Source organism: Microtus pennsylvanicus, chromosome 12 (assembly GCF_037038515.1).
Source record: "Microtus pennsylvanicus isolate mMicPen1 chromosome 12, mMicPen1.hap1, whole genome shotgun sequence".
Lineage (NCBI taxonomy): Eukaryota > Metazoa > Chordata > Mammalia > Rodentia > Cricetidae > Microtus > Microtus pennsylvanicus.
This window is the reverse complement of record NC_134590.1, coordinates 12,168,956-12,187,711: the sequence shown is the minus strand read 5'-3', so window position 1 is coordinate 12,187,711 and position 18,756 is coordinate 12,168,956. Positions and strand designations below refer to the sequence as shown.

Sequence of the window (18,756 nt, the reverse complement as noted above, 5' to 3'; positions counted from 1 at the left end):
AGAGATCCACCTGCCTCTGCTTCATGTTAGCTAGGATTAAAGATATGTGTCAATCTGCCCAGGCGATTTTTTCTGATTGAGGTAGGGTCTTTCTCAGTGCGTAGGGAAGAGCAAGCGACATGGCAAAGGATGGCATCACGGGCACCATGATGTCCATATTTCTTTTCTCTTTTCTTTTTTTGTTTTTTTTGAGACAAGGTTTTTCTGTAGCTTTAGTGCCTATCATGGAACTAGCTCTGTAGACCAGGCTGGCCTCAAACTCACAGAGATCCGCCTGCCTCTGCCTCCCGTGTGCTAGGATTAAAGGCTTGTGCCACCATCGCTGGCAAATGAATATTATTTTTTCTTTTTGAGACAGGGTTTCTCTGTGGTTTTGGAGACTATCCTGGAACTAGCTCTTGTAGACCAGGCTGGCCTTGAACTCACAGAGATCCGCCTGACTCTGCCTCCCCAGTGCTGGGATTAAAGGCGTGCACCACCGCCGCCCGGATAAAGATCTTTTTTTTTTTGATGTCAATATTTCATTGTCACTCTTGATGCAACTGTTCTTGCTTAGCGGCTTCCAGTCTTGGATGCCTAATCTCCTGGTCTGGATGCCAAAGTACACTTTCCCTTTGTCTGACTCTGCCTTGAAAATGTTTATAAATAAACTGGATTTTGAGGCTCATTCGTGTATTCCAGCACTCAGGAGAAAAGGGCACAGGGGAAATGCATTAGTTGAGGCCCAGCTTCCGCTACACTGTGAGCTCTAGGACAACCTGGGCTACATGAAGGACCCATCGAAAACCGAATTCTACCTAGAGGGACAAAAAAAAAAAAAGAAATATGGAGATGACAGAAGAAGGGCAGATCTCAGTGTCTGTGAATTCATGAGTGGGGTCCTTACCTTTCACCATCCCCACAGTTTCTTCCCTTTCCTGTGTGAACATCTCATCCACACACACCCAAAATCCCAAATTTGGGTCAGAGGGTGAAGCCTCAAACATCCAATCAAATTAGAGCTTCAGGGTGGGGCTGACTGCAAAGTGGAGGAACTAGAGGGAAGGTGCTATAAAGCTTCAGAGGAGCCAGAGAAGACACCAAGGATTGGGATCCCAGAGTCACTGTCTGCCCTCTGGAAGAAGGAACGTGTTCTCCAGTTTCCACCTCTGGTAAGTCAGCCCCTTCCATCGGGACACCACATCTATGCAGCCCAGCCACTCTCAACATGAGACACAGATGGCACAGGGACTTTGAATTTCTGTCTAGATGAGGAGACTGGAGACTGGTTTTGACTCCAAACACAGCTTTGCCTTGGTCTTAAATGCAATTTTTCTTCTTTTTCATCTGTAATATTTTTAATATTTTTTTTTTTGGTTTTTTCGAGACAGGGTTTCTCTGTGGCTTTGGAGCCTGTCCTGGAACTAGCTCTGTAGACCAGGCTGGTCTCGAACTCACAGAGATCCGCCTGCCTCTGCCTCCCGAGTGCTGGGATTAAAGGCGTGCGCCACCACCGCCCGGCTAATATTTTTAATTTTTGAGACAAGTTTTGCCGTGCTGTGTTTGTGTGCGTGCGAGGGTGTGTGTGAGTGTGTGTGTGTTCAGGTGTTCTCCAATATCAATTCCTGGATATTGATAGTATTTGAATGAGTTAACATTTCCTGGTTGTCTTTCTTGGAATGTTTCCCAGGTTCTAACAGAATGAGCATCAGGACCCCACCCACATTGGAGGAGCTGTCAAGGCAGGCTCTGCTGAGAAATGAGGCCTTGGCCATCACTGCTCTGGAGAAGCTACCCAACATGCTCTTCCCAGCACTGTTCAAGGAGGCCTTCAATAGCAGATGCACTGGGATGGTGAAGGCAATGGTGGTAGCCTGGCCTTTCCCCTACCTCCGTGTGAAGGGCATGATGAACACCTTCGACTCAGAGATTTTTCATGCTGTGCTGGATGGCCTGGATGTCCTGCTGACTCAGCAGGTTTGCCCCACGTAAGTAGGGTCGAGTGAAAGATTCTGGGGTACATGGAAAGATGTCAGGGGTTGAGAGAATGGGGTCGGAGGTAGATTAGGCCTTTGTTAGCATCAGCTTGGAAGACCACAGGAGCCTTGACTGGTGTTGAGTTCTGATGGAGAAGTGCAGTTGGGTGTGGGGAGGAATAGAGAAGAAGTGGGTGCAGTGGAAGGAGCCTGTCCCTGTCTCCACAGGCACTAGTAGTACCGGGTCTAGAGAAACTGAGTGGAGGGAGGTGAGACAGAGCTGTGGATGCAGCTCAGAAAGAGCCATTGCCTGGGACCATGAGGACTTTTTGTTGGACACTGAGTACTGGGGAAAAAAAGCAAACACTTCCAAATCCAGACGGGAGCTGAATGTCTGTCCGGTCTTCTCTTGTCATAACACTTGACTTGTTCTACTCACAGGAGGGGGGAACTTCGAGTCCTCGATTTTCAGAGGTTGCCCTGTGACTTCAAAACCATCCAGACTGGAACAGAGGATGGGGTCTGCTCAGTAGAGACTGTGAGTGTGAAGCAGGCAGGGCAGCCCCCTCCTACACATGAGATGAGGCCACAAATGAAGATGAGAGTTGACCTCAACTTCAGGTCCGAACTGGAGGAAGAAGGAATGTACTTCCTACAGTGGGCCCGGCAGAGAAAAGACTCTCTCCAGCTCTGCTGTGAGAATGTAAAGATTGTGTTGCTGTCCCTAGATAATGTCAGGAAGGTCCTGAGTGTTTTCAAGCCAAAACACATCAAGGTGTTGGAGCTCAGCATAGATTGGAGTTGGTGCACTCTGGCACAATTTTCTACCTACTTCCCGAAGATGAGAAACCTTCACACACTTTATCTAGTGTGTAGACAAGAGAACAGATTTGGGATTCTCGGTCTACCACGCTTAGATGAGAAGAAGTTTGTACAAAAGTTGGCTTCTCAGTTTTCCGGACTCAGCGGTCTCCAGCATCTTTATCTGCGTGGCTTTTGTTTCTTCAGTGAGCACGTGAAACTCTTGCTCAGGTAAGGATGGATAGAGAGCTGTTCCTGCTACCAGACCAACTTTACATTTTATGTCAAAGAGTAGTGGGCCTGGTATCTGCCGGGCCTTTGAGAATAGTGAAGGAGGCGTTGGAACATCTAAGCATGGTCATGTTCCTGTGTCATTGAATCAAGGTCTCTCAAGACCACGCAGGAAGCAGAGGCCTGATTTGGGGTAGGATATGTGTGCATAGTATGTCACAAAAGCAGTTGTGAGGGTCAGGTTCAGTGAGAATGTTGTACTTTCCCCCTTAGAATCCTGGGTTAGCTAATGGGAAGTGCACAGAGAAAGAAGGGAACCAAGAGTGGAGGAGCAGAATCCCTGCATCTTTCCCCAGGTGGTCTGTGCTCAGACCGTAGGCAGCCACCACCATGCCTCTCATATCCCATGCAGGAAATGCTTTGAACAAGTAGGGACTGCACTGATGGGAAATGGCTGACAGTGAGATTTGGGGTCAGTGTCAGGGGTGGAGACTGTGTATTCCCCAGGGGTGGGGGAAAACTTAGAGGGCAGTGAAACCACCTGAAATGCTCAGGTCTTTCATGGGTTGGTCCTTACCTTATGTACCCTAGGGTATATTAACCTGCATGGGATTCTGAGGGTCAGTGAGGAAAGGAGTTGCATAGCTGTGCCCTGACCCATCCCACAGTGCTGGTGACAGCTGTGGGTGTGACTTGAGTGAGCAGAACCTAACAGGCAGCACCATAGAAGTTTCCTTCCATCAATGTGACATTGGGATAAATGTCCCTTCTGTTGTGTAAAATCACTACATGTGCTCTTGAGTATCATTTATCAGAACTAACCATTGGTCTCTGCCTAGGAACCTGAAGACTCCCTTGGAAACCTTCTCTGTCACTCACTGTCCTGATTTACAGTCACACTTGAAAGACTTTGCGTTGTGTCCATGCCTTCATCAACTAAAACATCTGGACTTGAGTGGACCCCTACTGCGCAATGTGTCTATTGTGCCTCTCAGTGTTCTCCTAGAGATGGGAGCAGACAGTCTTGAGACTCTGGAATTGCAGGGGTGTAAGATAAAGGACTCTCAGTTCCGTGAACTCCTACCTGCCCTCAGCCAATGCTCCCAGCTCACCAAGGTCAATTTCTATAGTAATGAATTCTCCATGAATCTCTTGCGTGAACTTTTCCACCACACAGCCAACATGAGCAAGCTGACCATGGAGCAGTACCCTGCCCCTCAGGAGTGCTACGACGAGTGGGAAAACATCTCCATAGACGCATTTTCTCAACTTTGTTCTCAGCTCATGGACACGCTTAGGGCCATAAGGCAGCCCAAGAGGATAAGCTTTGCCACATATCTCTGTGATTTTTGTTCTCAACGCTGTGTGTATGACCAGGAGACCAGACTTTGTTCTTGCTTGCAGTAAATAGCGGGAAATTTGCTTTTGGTCCTTGAATTCTCAGGGTGGCTACATAAAGGTCTTTGTGCAGAGCAGTTAACTAAAGTGAGCAATGCAGACACCCACACCTTCCATAGCAGAGGTTTGGGGATTTCTAGAGTTTTTTAATCCGGGATAGCAGCGTAGGAGGCACTGTGTGCATGTCCAGTGGCAGTAGGGAGAGCCATGCAGACCAAATGGGAGGAGTTTAACCCATTTGAAGAAAATTTATTTTTTCTGTCACTTAAAAAATATTTGTATTTAACTTGCTGCTTTTAAACTCCTATGAAGCCGGGCGGTGGTGGCGCACGCCTTTAATCCCAGCACTGGGGAGGCAGAGGCAAGCGGATCTCTGAGTTCGAGACCAGCCTGGTCTACAAGAGCTAGTTCCAGGACAGGCTCCAAAGCCACAGAGAAACCCTGTCTCAAAAAACCAAAAAAAAAAAAAAAAACAACAAAAAACAAAAAAACCCTCCTATGAGCTTACTTTACATTGTTTCAGTTATGTTTATGTGGTAAGGACGTACATGCAAATGCCAGAGGCAGAGGAACCCTAAACCAGTTACCTGGCGTGGTTGCTAGGAGCCAAATTTGGTCTGCTGGAAGAGAAGCCAGGGCTCTACAGTGCTGACCCATCTCTCCAGCTCCTGGCCTTGACCTCTTAGTCCTCTTGTTCTGCCTCCACCTCCTAATTGCTGAGATTACCAATATGAACCACCACATCCAGCCTGAGTGCTTCAGGGCACAAAAAACTAGGTGGCCAGTGGTTTTTAAGTGTGCAGGATGTGTTCCAAAGTTCCTCTACTGTCCTGAAGCCCTTACTACATCAGAGAACTGTATTCGCACTATTCAATTGTGATGTACATTTTCTTTTACAATTTACTGAGTTCCTAATTATCGCCCTATTTGTGGGGCTAATCAGATAAACAAGAAATTTTGTAACACACTTATATTTCATTTATGTGTTTATTAAAATGTTTATGCATTACGAAATATTCGTCAGTAAGGTTGCCTGACTTCCATAAAGCAATTAATTGTAAAGGTTTGTGTCAAGTACACTCTGTGTAAGAAAAACATGATAAAAAGGTGTTGCCATGACAGTTCCATTTGAGACATAATCTTAAAATTATCCCTTGCTGGAAAACATGGTTTTTACGTGGTTGTTATCTTCCTTGTGCTGAATATCACAAGAAGATGAACACTGGCCACAAGGCTTTATCTTGTCGAATAGTTTATGTATTTTACCTATATAAACAGTCAGTCCTGACAGACCAACACATTCTTGGGAAGGAGAATTCATACTCGACCTGTTCAATGATTGTCTCATGTTTTTCTGAGCCCATGCATCTGCAGAGGGGACAATGGCACTGTAAGCAGGTTCTTCCTGCCAGGCTCTTACATGGGACTCTCCGTCTTCATATGCAGCACACTTTATTTTTTTATTTTTTGGTTTTTCGAGACAGGGTTTCTCTGGTTTTGGAGCCTGTCCTGGAACTAGCTCTTGTAGACCAGGCTGGTCTCGAACTCACAGAGATCCGCCTGCCTTTGCCTCCCGAGTGCTGGGATTAAAGGCGTGCGCCACCACCGCCCAGCTTGCAGCACACTTTATGATGATGGGGTGACTCACAGCAGGGCCACAGAGAGGAAGATCTGCATAGAGGGGATCGCATTCTCCTGCACGTCTGGTTCATCTCCTGTAGGTACAGATTCTGTATGAGGGTCTGAACCCGGAACATGGAGATCCTGGGTCAACAGCTTACAGGAGATGGGTCCTGATCACCTTTCAACACCTAATAGAAAGGACCCACTGAGACCTTGGCTTAAAGATCAAGGAGCTGGGGCTGGAGAGATGGCTCAGAGGTTAAGTGCATTGCGTGCTCTTCCAAAGGACCCGAGTTCAATTCCCAGCAACCACATGGTGGCTCACAACCATCTGTAATGAGGTCTGGTGTCCTCTTCTACCCTGCAGGCATATATGCAAACAAAATATTGTATCCATAATAAATATTTTTTAAAAAAAGATTTATAAAAAAAAGATCAAGGAGCTGAAAAAGAAAAGGTATCATTACATACTAGGCAAATGTTCTACTTTGGAGTCAAGCCCCAGATGTTAGAAAATTTGAGGGTATTTTAGTTGTTAGTGGTGCTGTACACATTTTAGAGATACAGTTTCAATTTATTCAGCAGATTGGTTAGAAATTCACTGTGTTTTCGGTCCTGTAGCTCTATAATAGAGCGTGATGTCAAAGATGGTGATGCCTCCCGAAGTTTCTTTACTGTACAGGATTGTTTAAACAATCTCCTGTTTTTTCTTTTATTTTAAATTTAAATTTTTTTTTGTTTTGGTTTTTTGAGACAGGATTTCTCTGTGGTTTTGGAGCCTGTCCTGGAACTAGGTCTTGTAGACCAGGCTGGTCTGGAACTCACAGAGATCCACCTGCCTCTGCCTCCCCAGTGCTGGGATTAAAGGCGTGCGCCACCACCGCCCGGCCTTCTTTTTCTTTTATGAAGTTGAGCATTGTTCTTTCAAGGTCTGTGAAGAAATGTGTTAGGTTTTCGATGGTGATTACAATGAGTCTATAGATCGCTTTTGATAGGATTGCTGTTTTTATTATGTTGATCTTACCTATCCATGAGCACGGGAGATCTTTCCTTGGTATCTTCAATTTCTTTGTTCAAAGACTTAAAGTTCTTGTCAAACAGGACTTTCACTTCTTTTGCTATTGTCCCCCTAAGAACTGGCCTTGCCCTGTGGTCAGATTGATGACTATCTTAAATGTCAACACAGAACCTTCAGCTACTGGTTTAAGCAGAGGCAGAGATCCAGAGTGGAGCACTGGGCTGAGCTCTCAAAGTCCAGTCAAGGAGTGGGAGGAGGAAGAATATGAGCAAAGAGGTCAAGACCATGATGGGGACACCCACTGAACCAGCTTACCTGAGCAAATGGCAGCCCAAGAACTCTGGCCTGACAGGGAAGGACCCAGCATAGGACCAAACTAGGCCCTCTGAATGTCAGTAACAATTGTATGGCTAAGGTAGACTTCAGGGACACTGCCAGTGGGACAGGATTTATTCCTACTGCTTGTACTGGATTTTTGGGACCCATTCTCTTTGGAGGAATACTTTGCCCAGCCTAGATATAGTAAGAAGGGCCTTGGTGTTGTTCTGAGGTCTGCCTAATCTTTGCAGTGAGACTCTGCATTTATTTATGTCAGTTGCTGGATGAAGCCGCTCTGATGAGAGCTGGGCTACGTACCAATTGATCAGTATAACAGAATATAATTAGGAATCATTTCATTAGGTTTTTTTTTTTCCCTAAGGATGTTTGGTTCTGTCCTAGGTATCTGGGTCCTGGCCCTTCAGGCAGTGTTAGGTTTGGGCTCCCTCTCTTGGCACAGGTCTCAGCCTGCCCGTCATTCCTTGGCCACTCCCACAAATTCTGTGTTTCCTTTACACCAGCACATCTTGTAAGCGGTACAAAATGTAGGCTGAAAGTTATGTGGCTGGTGTGGTCTTCCAGTCGCCCACAGGAAGGCTTGTCTGGCTCCAGACGGTGGCCATGTCAGGATTCCTATCTCCCACTGCGTTTATGTAAGAACGCCCTAGCGGTCTAAGATGTCAAGCTCAGCTTCCTCCCAGCAGTTTTTAATTCCCTGTAGCTCTCCATCTAGGGAAGGGGTGGAGACCTGTGTTAATTACCCCCAGCCACAATGGCGTGTTAACTAGGGTTGTTAAGGTTCAGGTCTTATTTAATAATACCATTTTTTGGTGAGATTTCATTGTTGAGGATTAGTTTCCCTGTCCTATCTAAAGTGTCAGTATTACAGAAGACTTCCTGGTTCTCTGACTCTTGTAATCTTTCCACCTCCTCTTCCACGGTGCTCCCTGAGCCTCAGGTGTAGAGATTGTGTGGATGCTTCACTGAGGAATGGGGACCCCACTGTCAGATGTTCTCTGTGTTTTTGCTTGTTGTGGCTTTCTGCAGCAGCTTCTCTCTGATGAAAAAAACAAGGTGCTTTGATGAGGAGGGAGAGCCACACTTCTCAGTGGGAACAGGGATGAGTATTTAGAATGCAGATAGGACTTATACTGGTTTAGGAGAGATTCTCCTCTGAGGTCGATCCCCTCTGCAGCCATGGTGATTGGTGAGGTTTTCAGTATCAAGTCTGATTTCTTTCCTGTTCACACAGCCTTTAGTCCAAGATGTACCTTTAGGGATGTCATTGCCATGCTGGTCATTGTTGCGAGTGATCGGTGTCACAGCTCGGTAGCACTATGGAATGCTTCCATCCTTTGGCAGATTGTAGACCATCTTCCAGTATTATGAAAGGGAGTCCTTGGGGAGAAGGCTTTGATCAGCTCATGTCCTAATTCCAGGCCTAATGGGATCTTGAGCTCAATCTGCTAAGTCAATTTAGTGATGTGTCATTTCCAAATCAAAATTAGAGAGAAGCTTTGGACATCGATCACTGTTAAACAAATCTCATAGCACATTGCTGTTATTTTTTAAAAGTCATGGGGAAAGAGGGAACCTCTGCTAGGCTTGGTACATCATGTCTTAAATTCTAGCATTAAAAAGGCGAGGCAGAGGTAGGCAGCCCTTTGCGAGTTCAAGACCAGAGTAAGTTACAGGACAACAAAGGGTGTTACACAGAGAAACTCTGTCTCAGAATAACAACCAAAACACAAACAAGTGATTAAGAAAGTGTCTCCTAGATGCAGGCATGGTAGCCTATGCCTGATCCCAGTACAGAACCTGAGGCAGGCTGACCTCTGAGTTCAGGGCCAGCCTAGTTGACAGAACTAGTTCCAGGTCTGCTTGGGCTATGCAAGAAAACCCTATTTTGCAAAACAAACAACGGCTGGCAGTGGTGGCTCACGCCTTTAATCCCAGCCTTTGAGCAAGGGCAGGAAGATCTCTAGGAGCTTAAGGACAGCCAGGTCTGCACAAGGTCACACACCCAGACTCATAAGCTTAAGAAGGAGTAATGAGAGTTTGAAGTCAGCCTGAACTGGTCATGAGACTGTATTGAAAATATGATGATGATTCTTTTCATTTATTTGTTTTTGTTTTTGTTTTTCGAGACAGGGTTTCTTTGTGGCTTTGGAGCCTGTCCTGGAACTAGCTCTGTAGACCAGGCTGGTCTGGAACTCACAGAGATCCGCCTGCCTCTGCCTCCCGAGTGCTGGGATTAAAGGCGTGCGCCACCACCTCCCAGCTGATTCTTTTCATTTATTTTGAGACAAGGTTTCTCTGTGCAGCCCTGGCTGCCCTGGAACTCCCTCTGTAGGGCAGGTTGGCCTCAACCTCAGAGATCCTCTTGCCTCTGCCTCCCGAGGATTAAAGGTGTCTGCCAACACAGCTGTCCTAGAATGGCTATTTTTGGTTGTCAACACCTGACTGCATCTTTTTTAAATTATTTATTTATTTATTTGATTTTTCGAGACAGGGTTTCTCCGTAGCTTTTTGGTTCCTGTCCTGGAACTAGCTCTTGTAGACCAGGCTGGCCTTGAACTCACAGAGATCTGCCTGCCTCTGCCTCCCGAGTGCTGGGATTAAAGGCATGCACCACCACCGCCCAGCTCCTGACTGCATCTTGAATTAAGTAAAACCCAAGTAGCTGGGTACACCTGTGAGGGGTTGGTATTCATGAACTCATCTGAACTGGAAAGAAGTGGAAAGACATACGATCATATCTCTTTGCTCTGCATAATTTCCAGGTGAAAGCAATACCAGGTCATAATTATGCCTAACATGATATGAGGATCTCATGTGCAAACACATTATATATTTAACCACGTTAGAATTATAGCTAATATGATATAACTACCCCTCCTACAGCCACAAATGCATTTTAAATAAAACAAAACTAAAAACACAGTATAAATGAGTAATATGTCCAACCCAGCAGCTGTTGCAATGAAGAGAAGCTGGTTGGCCACCCAGTGGAAGAATCCAGAAAAAAAATACAACAGAACCAACAAAGGAGCAAACAGTAGCATGCAGGGGCTGCCACTTCACGGCAGAATTGAACCCGGAGGCAACTCACGTTCTGTGGGTCAGGACAAAACAAAACACCAGCCACAAAATCAGGAATCAAATAAACAACTACAACTCCCTGGGCCAAACTTGCCTGCCAAGCATTTAATCACTCATACAGTTGGGCAGCCATTTATTCAAGCTAAATCCAAACAGATCCCCCATGAGAGGCATGACCCGAGTGCAGGGGACTATGGCCATGACTATGCAGGCCTAAAAATATGAGCCTATTTTCAGATTGACCAGAGGTCAAAAAGACCTCTATTCTTTTTTTTTCTTTTTTTTTTTATTTTTTTCTTTTTTTTTTCTTTTTTTTTTTTATTTTTTGGTTTTTTTTTTTTTTTTTTTTTTTTTTTTTTTTTTTGGTTTTTCGAGACAGGGTTTCTCTGCGGCTTTGGAGCCTGTCCTGGAACTAGCTCTGTAGACCAGGCTGGTCTCGAACTCACAGAGATCCGCCTGCCTCTGCCTCCCGAGTGCTGGGATTAAAGGCGTGCGCCACGACCTCTATTCTTTCAATGTTATTGTGTTCCCATCTCGAACAAAGGTCCCACCTAGATTTAGACCAGAGAGTTCTGCTCTCTCAGGGCTATTGGCAACAGGTGTGACTAATATCCAGCCCTTGTGTTTCAGGCACTGAGAAGTAGATGTGTCTCTATTCTAAACAAAAGTCTAAGGACCCAACTAAGTTCCAGTTCCCTTAAGGAGATAACATTGGTTCCACCCTGGGAGTGGTTTGCCTACAGAATCTTTTGGTCTAGGGTGTGACCATGGCTTGTTTTGTTCTAGCAACAGAATGTTTAACTTGTGGTGGTTGGCTGCAACCTTCAACTGGTCTGTTCATTTCTTGGTATCATGTTAATGCAATTTTTTTCTCTTACTCCTACCTTTTGGGGTAAAATGTTTTTAAACAACTGGAAATTAAACGTGGGCGATTTCAGTAGTCATAGGAACTCCCTCCCGATACTACTCTATATGTCTTCATTTTATTCTTTTTACATCTTCATACTCGTTACTACATTTCTAAATTTCAATATCCCTACCCTTTTTGTCGAGGCTGGTCCACAACACATGACTGTTAAGTTATGAGCCTAGCACCCAGGCCTGAGAGTTGTATTGGTTTGGACTCCAAATCCCAGCATGCCAGGTCCTGACCCCTCCCTGTTGGGGGTCAGGACAACTCCCACAGAATTTTTAAGAGAGCTTCCAGAGGAGGAACATGTGGTCTCATCCCCTCCCCCACCCCTTTGGTACCATTGGTGGCCTCCCGGTTCCCCCTCAGGGCCATCCAAGAGCTCAGGAATCCTACTAAAACTGGATATTTCTTAATTTGGCTTGTGGTTGGGCTTGATTGGGATTTTTGCATGAGCAGAGAGCTCACATTAGGAAAAATTCCTGACATGACCAAGAGCAACTTGAAGAGGAAAGAGTGAATTTCCCCTCACAGCTTTTAAGTCCATCACTGAAAGAAGCTGAGGTTGGAATTAGAGATAGGGACCTGCAGGCAGATAGTGATATAAAAATCTGTCAGGATTGTTGATTACTGATCGCTGGCTGTCCTAGGTGCTTACTCTGCCTGCTTTCTGTGACCCTCCAGGACCACCAGCCCATGGGTAGCCCAGCAACAATGGCCCAGGCCCTCCCATATCAACCTCCAATTAAGGAAATGCACCACAGGCTGGCACACAGCACTCCTCCAATGATCTAGCTTGTGTCAAGTTGACATAATGCTACCCAGCCCAGCGAGCCCTGTCAACTGGACCACACAAACACATCTACTATAACTTTTCCTTTCTTATTCATCCCCAAGCTCTCATATCACTATTACATAATAGCATCTCAATATAAAACATTGCAATTTATAAAAGTCCACGAGTGTTTACAGTTCAAACAATTTAAAATTTCAGGGTTTTTTTGTAGGCTTAATTAATTAATTAATTGGTTTTTTTTTATTCTTTTATGATTTTTTTCAAGACAAGGTTTCGCTATAGCTTTGGAGCCTGTCCTGGAACTAGCTCTAGTAGACCAGGCTGGCCCCAAACTCACTGAGATCCGCCTGACTCTTGCCACCCTAGTGCTGGGTTTAAAAGCCTGCACCACCACTGCCCGTCTTTATTAATTGTTTTTACATCACAAACCCAATTCTCCCTTCTTCCTCTTCTCCTACTCCCCCTGTGAGGATCAATTTGAACAAAACTAAGAACACTCCATTATGCCCTTTCCATGGCACCAAGGTCCTCCAAGTTCACCAAACCGAGTTGAACACCACCCTATGTGAGACTGATAGGGTATGATTGATAAAACCACTAACCACATGGCTAATGACAGCTACTAACCACATGCCTCATCATGCATGATGTGTAATTGACTACTTTATTCTTCAATTCTGTACTTTCCCTCACCATAACTATCAGGTTATACGTCAGCTACCCCAAGACCCTCTGACAAGGTTGGGACCCACTTGTGGTTTTCCATTGTGGTTTTTCCCTTTATAAATTCTGCCCTGTAAATTCTCAATCACCACTCTCCTCTACCCGCTGCACTGGAGTGTTGGACAGTGGTCCAAGCTAGCTCAGGCTTGAAACCAATAAACTCATTTGTGTTTGCAGCAGATACCAGCTCTGTGGTGATCTTCTTTGGGGGTGTTGGGACAAGGCACAACATTTGGGGCCTTGTCCTGGATACCTTGGATACCCAGACTCCAGCACATGGGGTTTCTGACCCATTGGTAGGTCTCTCTGTTCCACTTCCTGTTTTGTTTTTGTCTCTATATCATTTTGTACTTTTGTTTTCTGAATCAAGTAGAGCGTGTGATGTGTTCTCTTCAAAGGCAAAGTGTGCTAGAGTCTCTCCTGAGTTGCTGAGACCACCAGCAGACCCACTGGAGAATGGACCACAAGGATCCGGAAGACATTTCAGATGCTGTGGAAGGAGACTGCTGGTTTGAGTCCCACCTCCCTGTGGAAAAGTTCAAGGTCTGTTTAATCAAGGACGGAAAGCCTTTTGTCAGAACAGTTTTTCAGTGTGATTGCTCCTGGAGGGCCACTCCCTCCTGAGAACACCAAGTTGCTGTTTTTGAAATTTTGTTGGTCATCTTGTTGGGACAAAATTTTTTAATGCCTTTTTATGTGTTCTTGATTTTGTGTATTGTTTATTGTTAGGTGTCTTTGGCTTTGTGTATCTGACTGAGATAGAAGTTATGGGACAGTGCCCCTCCTCACCCTCAGACTTATGTTGCCTCGTTTGAAGGATGTGACACTCATGGCTCTTAAACAAAGAATTAAAATTCACAAAGGAAAGTTCATTACTCTTTGCAGCACAGAATGGCCCACTTCAATGTCAGAGAGAACCTTGATGTTGGTCTGATCAGGGTCATGGAGGACATGTTCAAGGTCATGTTCAGACCTTACTTGGAAAGATCTGATAGAAGGCCATCTCTCTTAGGTTAAGGCTTTTATTCCCCCAGCAGGTCAAGATAATGGCAGCAGAGAAGATATATCCATCTGGCAGAGGCACCTTGACTGCTTCAGCTCCACCTGCATCCCCAATCTTGCAGGGTGTCTCAAAGCAGCCACAAGGCACTTTGCAAATTTGAGTAAGGTTTATGATGCAGGCAGGAACCAAATGAGAATCGGGCTGCATTCTTGGAGTGGCCACAGGAGCCTTTTAGAAGGCATTCACCATGTGACCCAGAGTCACGTGAAAGTGCAGCAGCTTTGACTTTAGCATCCCTTAATCACGAATCTTCAGATATCAAGAGGAAATTAGGAAGGCTTGAGCGCTTAGGAAAAAGAATATGGAGAGTTAGATTCAGTGGCAGAGAAAGTGTACAATGGAATAGAAAGTGCAGATGAGAAGGAGATGAGAAAGGAACAGAGCAAGAACCAGATTCTCACTGGCCTACTGCTACCTGCTACAGCAGGACGAGAGGAGCCCAGGATGCCACTGAGAAGCCAGGATGCTGAAGAGGAAGACAAGAAACTGAGAGGTAATAAAGAAAGGCCCCTACTGGGAAAGAATCAATGTGTATACTGTAAGGAGCAAGGGCACTGGGCTACAGACTGCCCAAAGTTCCCAAAGAAGAGGACTAAGGACAATGCCCAAATCCTTAGCCTAGGAATGGACAGTGATTAGGGAAGATGAGGTTCAATCCCCATCTCTGACCCCAGGGTAATTCTGAGAGTGGAGGGGAAAATGGTCAATTTCTCGGTGGATACAAGAGCTGAAAATTTAGGGCTATTAAAGGCATATGACAAATATAAAGACCCGAGCTCAAGGGGCCACAGGAGCAAAGCCCTACTTATGGACTACCCAAAGAACTGTGGACTTAGAAGTGGGCCTGGTAGCCCACTCATTTCTTGTAATCCCAGAATGTCCATACCCCTTGTTAGGCTGTGATCTATTGGCCAAGATGAAGGCTCAGATACATTTTTCTGATGAAGGGGCTTAGTTGCTCCATAGAAACAGGAAACCTGTCCATGTCCTGGTAACCAGGCACTTGACTGAAGAATACAGGCTACTTCAAGCAGTCATTGAGCCTGAACCCAAATTGGAAAAATGGCTCCAAAAGAGTCCATTGGCGGGCTGGAGAGATAGCTCAGTGGTTAAGAGCACTGTCTGCTCTTCCAGAGGTCCTGAGTTCAATTCCCAGCAACCACATGGTGGCTCCAAACCATCTGTAAAGAGATCTGGCGCCCTCCTCTGGCATGTGGGTATAAATGGAAGCAGAAAGTCGTATACATAATAAATCTTAAAAAAAAAGAAGAGTCCATTGGCATGGGCTAAAACAGGGTGAATGGATTGGCAGCACATCATCCCCCCGTTTATGGAGAGATCAAAGTCTGCCAATATCCCATGCTCCTAGAATCCAAGAATGGTATCATCCCATATATCAGGTGATTATTAGACTTGGGCATCTTCCAGCCTGTGCAATCAACATGGAACACACCAATGACTATAGACCAGTTAAGGACCTGAGAGAGGTTAATAAGGGTGATTGACATACACCCCACAGTACCCAACCCATATACCCTGTTCAGCTCATTGCTTCAAGGTCGCCAATGGTATACGGCCCTGGACCTTAAGGATGCCTTTTCCAGTTTTTCTCTGACTCCCAAGAGCCAACCACATTTTGCCTTTGAATAGCATGGCCCAGAGATTGAGGTCAGCATCCAACTATCATGGACCATACTTCTCACACCATCTTTGATGAAGCTCTGCGCGAGGACTTGGGTGAGTACTGGACCCCATACCCAGATGTTTGCCTGTTACAATATGTTGATGACTTCCTGAATGCTGCTCCAGACCAAGAGATCTTTTTTTTTTAAAAAAAATACATTTATTTATTTATTATGTATACAATATTCTGTCTGTGTGTATGCCTGCAGGCCGGAAGAGGGTACCAGACTCTATTACAGATGGTTGTTAGCCACCATGTGGTTGCTGGAAGTTGAACTCAGGACCTCTGGAAGAACAGGCAATGCTCTTAACCTCTGAGCCATCTCTCCAGCCCCACCAAGAGATCTTCTTGACTGCAACTGAGTGGTTACTTCAAGTCCTAGGAGGCCTAGCAGCCAAGATCTATTAACAACAGGTAAATTACTTGGAGGACATGTTGAAAGAAGGATAGTGGTGGGTCCTGGATGAACAAAAAGAGATGGTACTTAAGATCCCGGTTCCACCATGGCCAGACAAGTGAGATTGCAGCTCATGGATCCTAGGTTTTGGTGAATTAGCCAAACCTCTATATGAGGCCACTAAAGAAGGGCAGGACTTTTTATGGACAGAACACCATAGGCAGGCCCTTGACAAATTCAAACAAAGCCTGTTGCCAGCCCTAGCACTAGATCTACCAGAAGTAACCAAGCCCTTTTACTTTTTCCTGGATGAACAGCAAGAAATAGCTAAAGGTGTCCCGAGAATTTGGGACCCTGAAATTGACCAATAGTTGATTTGTCCAAGAAATTAGAGCCCATGGTGTCCAGCTGGCCCACCTGCCTTCACATAATTGCAGCCATGGCCTGTTGACAGAGTTTTCTGTCCCACCATTTCCACATTCATTTAGTCTTAAATAAATACAGAGACGCTTATATTAGTTGTAAACTGAATGGCCTATTATCTCAGGCTTATTAACTCCTATAACTTATCTTAGCCCCTAATACTTGTCTGTGTTAGCCACCTGGCTTGGTACCTTCCTTGGCAAGACAGTCACATCTTGCTTCCTCTGTGTTACTGCAGACTGAGCCTTTACTCTTCCCAGAATTCTCCTGTCTTCAACTGCCTATACTTCCTGTCTGGTGACTGGACAATCAGTGTTTTATTAAAATACGATTGACAGGGTACAGATCATTGTCCCACAGCACCCTTAATATATACCTTAAATATAATGAAAAAAAAAAGAACTCTGAATCGAATCTCCTTTGGTTCTTTTTCTCCTATTATCCATAACAACTTATAACCAACATTCTAAACAAAGGCAAACATCCATAATCCATTTTTTGGGAATGTGGGCATAGTTTTCCATGCTACTTATTAATGATTGGGGGCACTGATAATCTTATAGGACTAAAGAAAAATTTGAATTATGGTCAAATCTTGAATGGAATATTTGTGAGACTTTATCATATCAGCTAGCAGTTTTGAAGACCTTCTGGGGGGCTGGAGAGATGGCTCAGAGGTTAAGAGCACTGACTGCTCTTCCAGAGGTCCTGAGTTCAATTCCCAGCAACCACATGGTGGCTCACAGCCGTCTGTGATGAGATCTGGTGCTCTCTTCTGGCCAGCAGGCATGTAGACAGACAGAACACTGTATATATAATAAATAAATAAATTTAAAAAAAAGAAAACCTTCTGGATGTAAAACTTAGAGGAAACTCCAACAGAGGTCCTCTGAAACATTGGATCATCTGGGCCATCCACTCCTATTGGAGATTTCTCAGAGGATCTTCCTTGATCAAACTGAATTTTCTTAGCCCTGAATGAATCCACACCCACTCATTTCCTGTGGAAACAAAAACAAAAATAAAACCTCTTTTCCAAAGTAACATATCTTTTGACTTAAATTTTGAAGTCAAAGCATTTTCAAAATATGTACTTGGCAATGTTACTTTTGTTTGCATCATTTAATAGAATTCACTTTAACAGAATTCTGCACTAAAACAATCCAGTCCAGGGCTCTTTTTTTTTGAAAGATTTTTGATGACATCTTCTATTTCCTTGCAGTTTATAGGTCTATTTAAATTGCTCACCTGGTCTTGATTTAATTTTGGAATATGGTATCTATCTAAAAAAAGATCCATTTTTTTTTCATTTTTCAATTTTGTGGAGCACAGGTTTTGGTTGTATGCCTTAATGTTTCTTTGAATTTCCAAATGGATTAAAGACCTCAATATAAATCTTACCACACTGAACCTGATAGAAGAGAGAGTGAGAAGTGGTCTTCAATGCATGGGCCCAGAAGACCACTTCCTTAATATAACCCCAGTAGCACAGAGCAACAATAAATAAACGGGACCTCCTGAAACTGAGAAACTTCTGTAATGCAAAGGACACAGCCAATAAAACAAAAAGGTAGCCTACAGAATGAACAAAGATCTTCACCGACCCCACATCAGACACAGGACTGATCTCCAAATATATAAAGGACTCAAGAAATTTGACATTAAAATGCTAAATAACCCAATTAAAAATGGGGTACTGAACCAAACAGAGAATTCTCAACAGAAGAATCTCAAATGACCAAAAGATACTTAAGGAAATGTTCAACATCGTTAGCCATCTGGGAAATCCAAATCAAAACAACTCTGAGATACAATCTTACACCTCTCAGAATGGCTAAGATCAAAAACAGCAATGATAGCTTATGCTTGAGAAGATGTGGAATAAGGAGAACACTCATCCATTGCTGGTGGGAATGCAAACTTGTACAACCACTCTGGAAATCAGTATGGTGGTTTTTCAGAAAATTGTAAATCAACCTTCCTCAGGATCCAGCAATACCACTCTTTGGCATATAAAAGATGCTCAAACATACTACAAAAACTTTTATTTTTTTTAAATATTTATTTATTTATTATGTATACAATATTCTGTCTGTGTATGTTCCTGAAGGCCAGAAGAGGGCACCACACCTCTTTACAGATGGTTGTGAGCCACCATGTGGTTGCTGGCAATTGAACTCAGGACCTTTGGAAGAGCAGGCAATGCCCTTAACCACTGAGCCATCTCTCCAGCCCCTACAAAAACTTTTGTTTAACTATGTTCATAGAAGCATTATTTTAATAGCCAGAACCTGGAATCAACCTAAATGCCTTT

At 44.4% G+C, this 18,756-nt stretch overlaps 1 protein-coding gene across 1 annotated transcript; it reads left to right on the top strand.

Annotated features, from left to right (window-relative positions):
• Positions 1-1,680: 1,680 nt before the first annotated feature.
• Positions 1,681-4,394, top strand: LOC142832976 (oogenesin-2-like). Its single transcript, XM_075943870.1, has 3 exons — positions 1,681-1,967; positions 2,397-2,688; positions 3,882-4,394. Exons 1-3 carry the CDS (start codon positions 1,681-1,683, stop codon positions 4,392-4,394), a joined length of 1,092 nt encoding a protein of 363 aa, XP_075799985.1.
• The last annotated feature ends 14,362 nt before the right edge of the window (positions 4,395-18,756 follow it).

Coding starts and splice junctions, on each gene's coding strand:
- LOC142832976 (XM_075943870.1), top strand. CDS start 1,681: ATGAGCATCAGGACCCCACCCACATTGGAGGAGCTGTCAAGGCAGGCT. Junction 1,968..2,396: donor ACTCAGCAGGTTTGCCCCAC/GTAAGTAGGGTC, acceptor TTCTACTCACAG/GAGGGGGGAACTTCGAGTCC. Junction 2,689..3,881: donor TGTTGCTGTCCCTAGATAAT/GTCAGGAAGGTC, acceptor CCTGATTTACAG/TCACACTTGAAAGACTTTGC.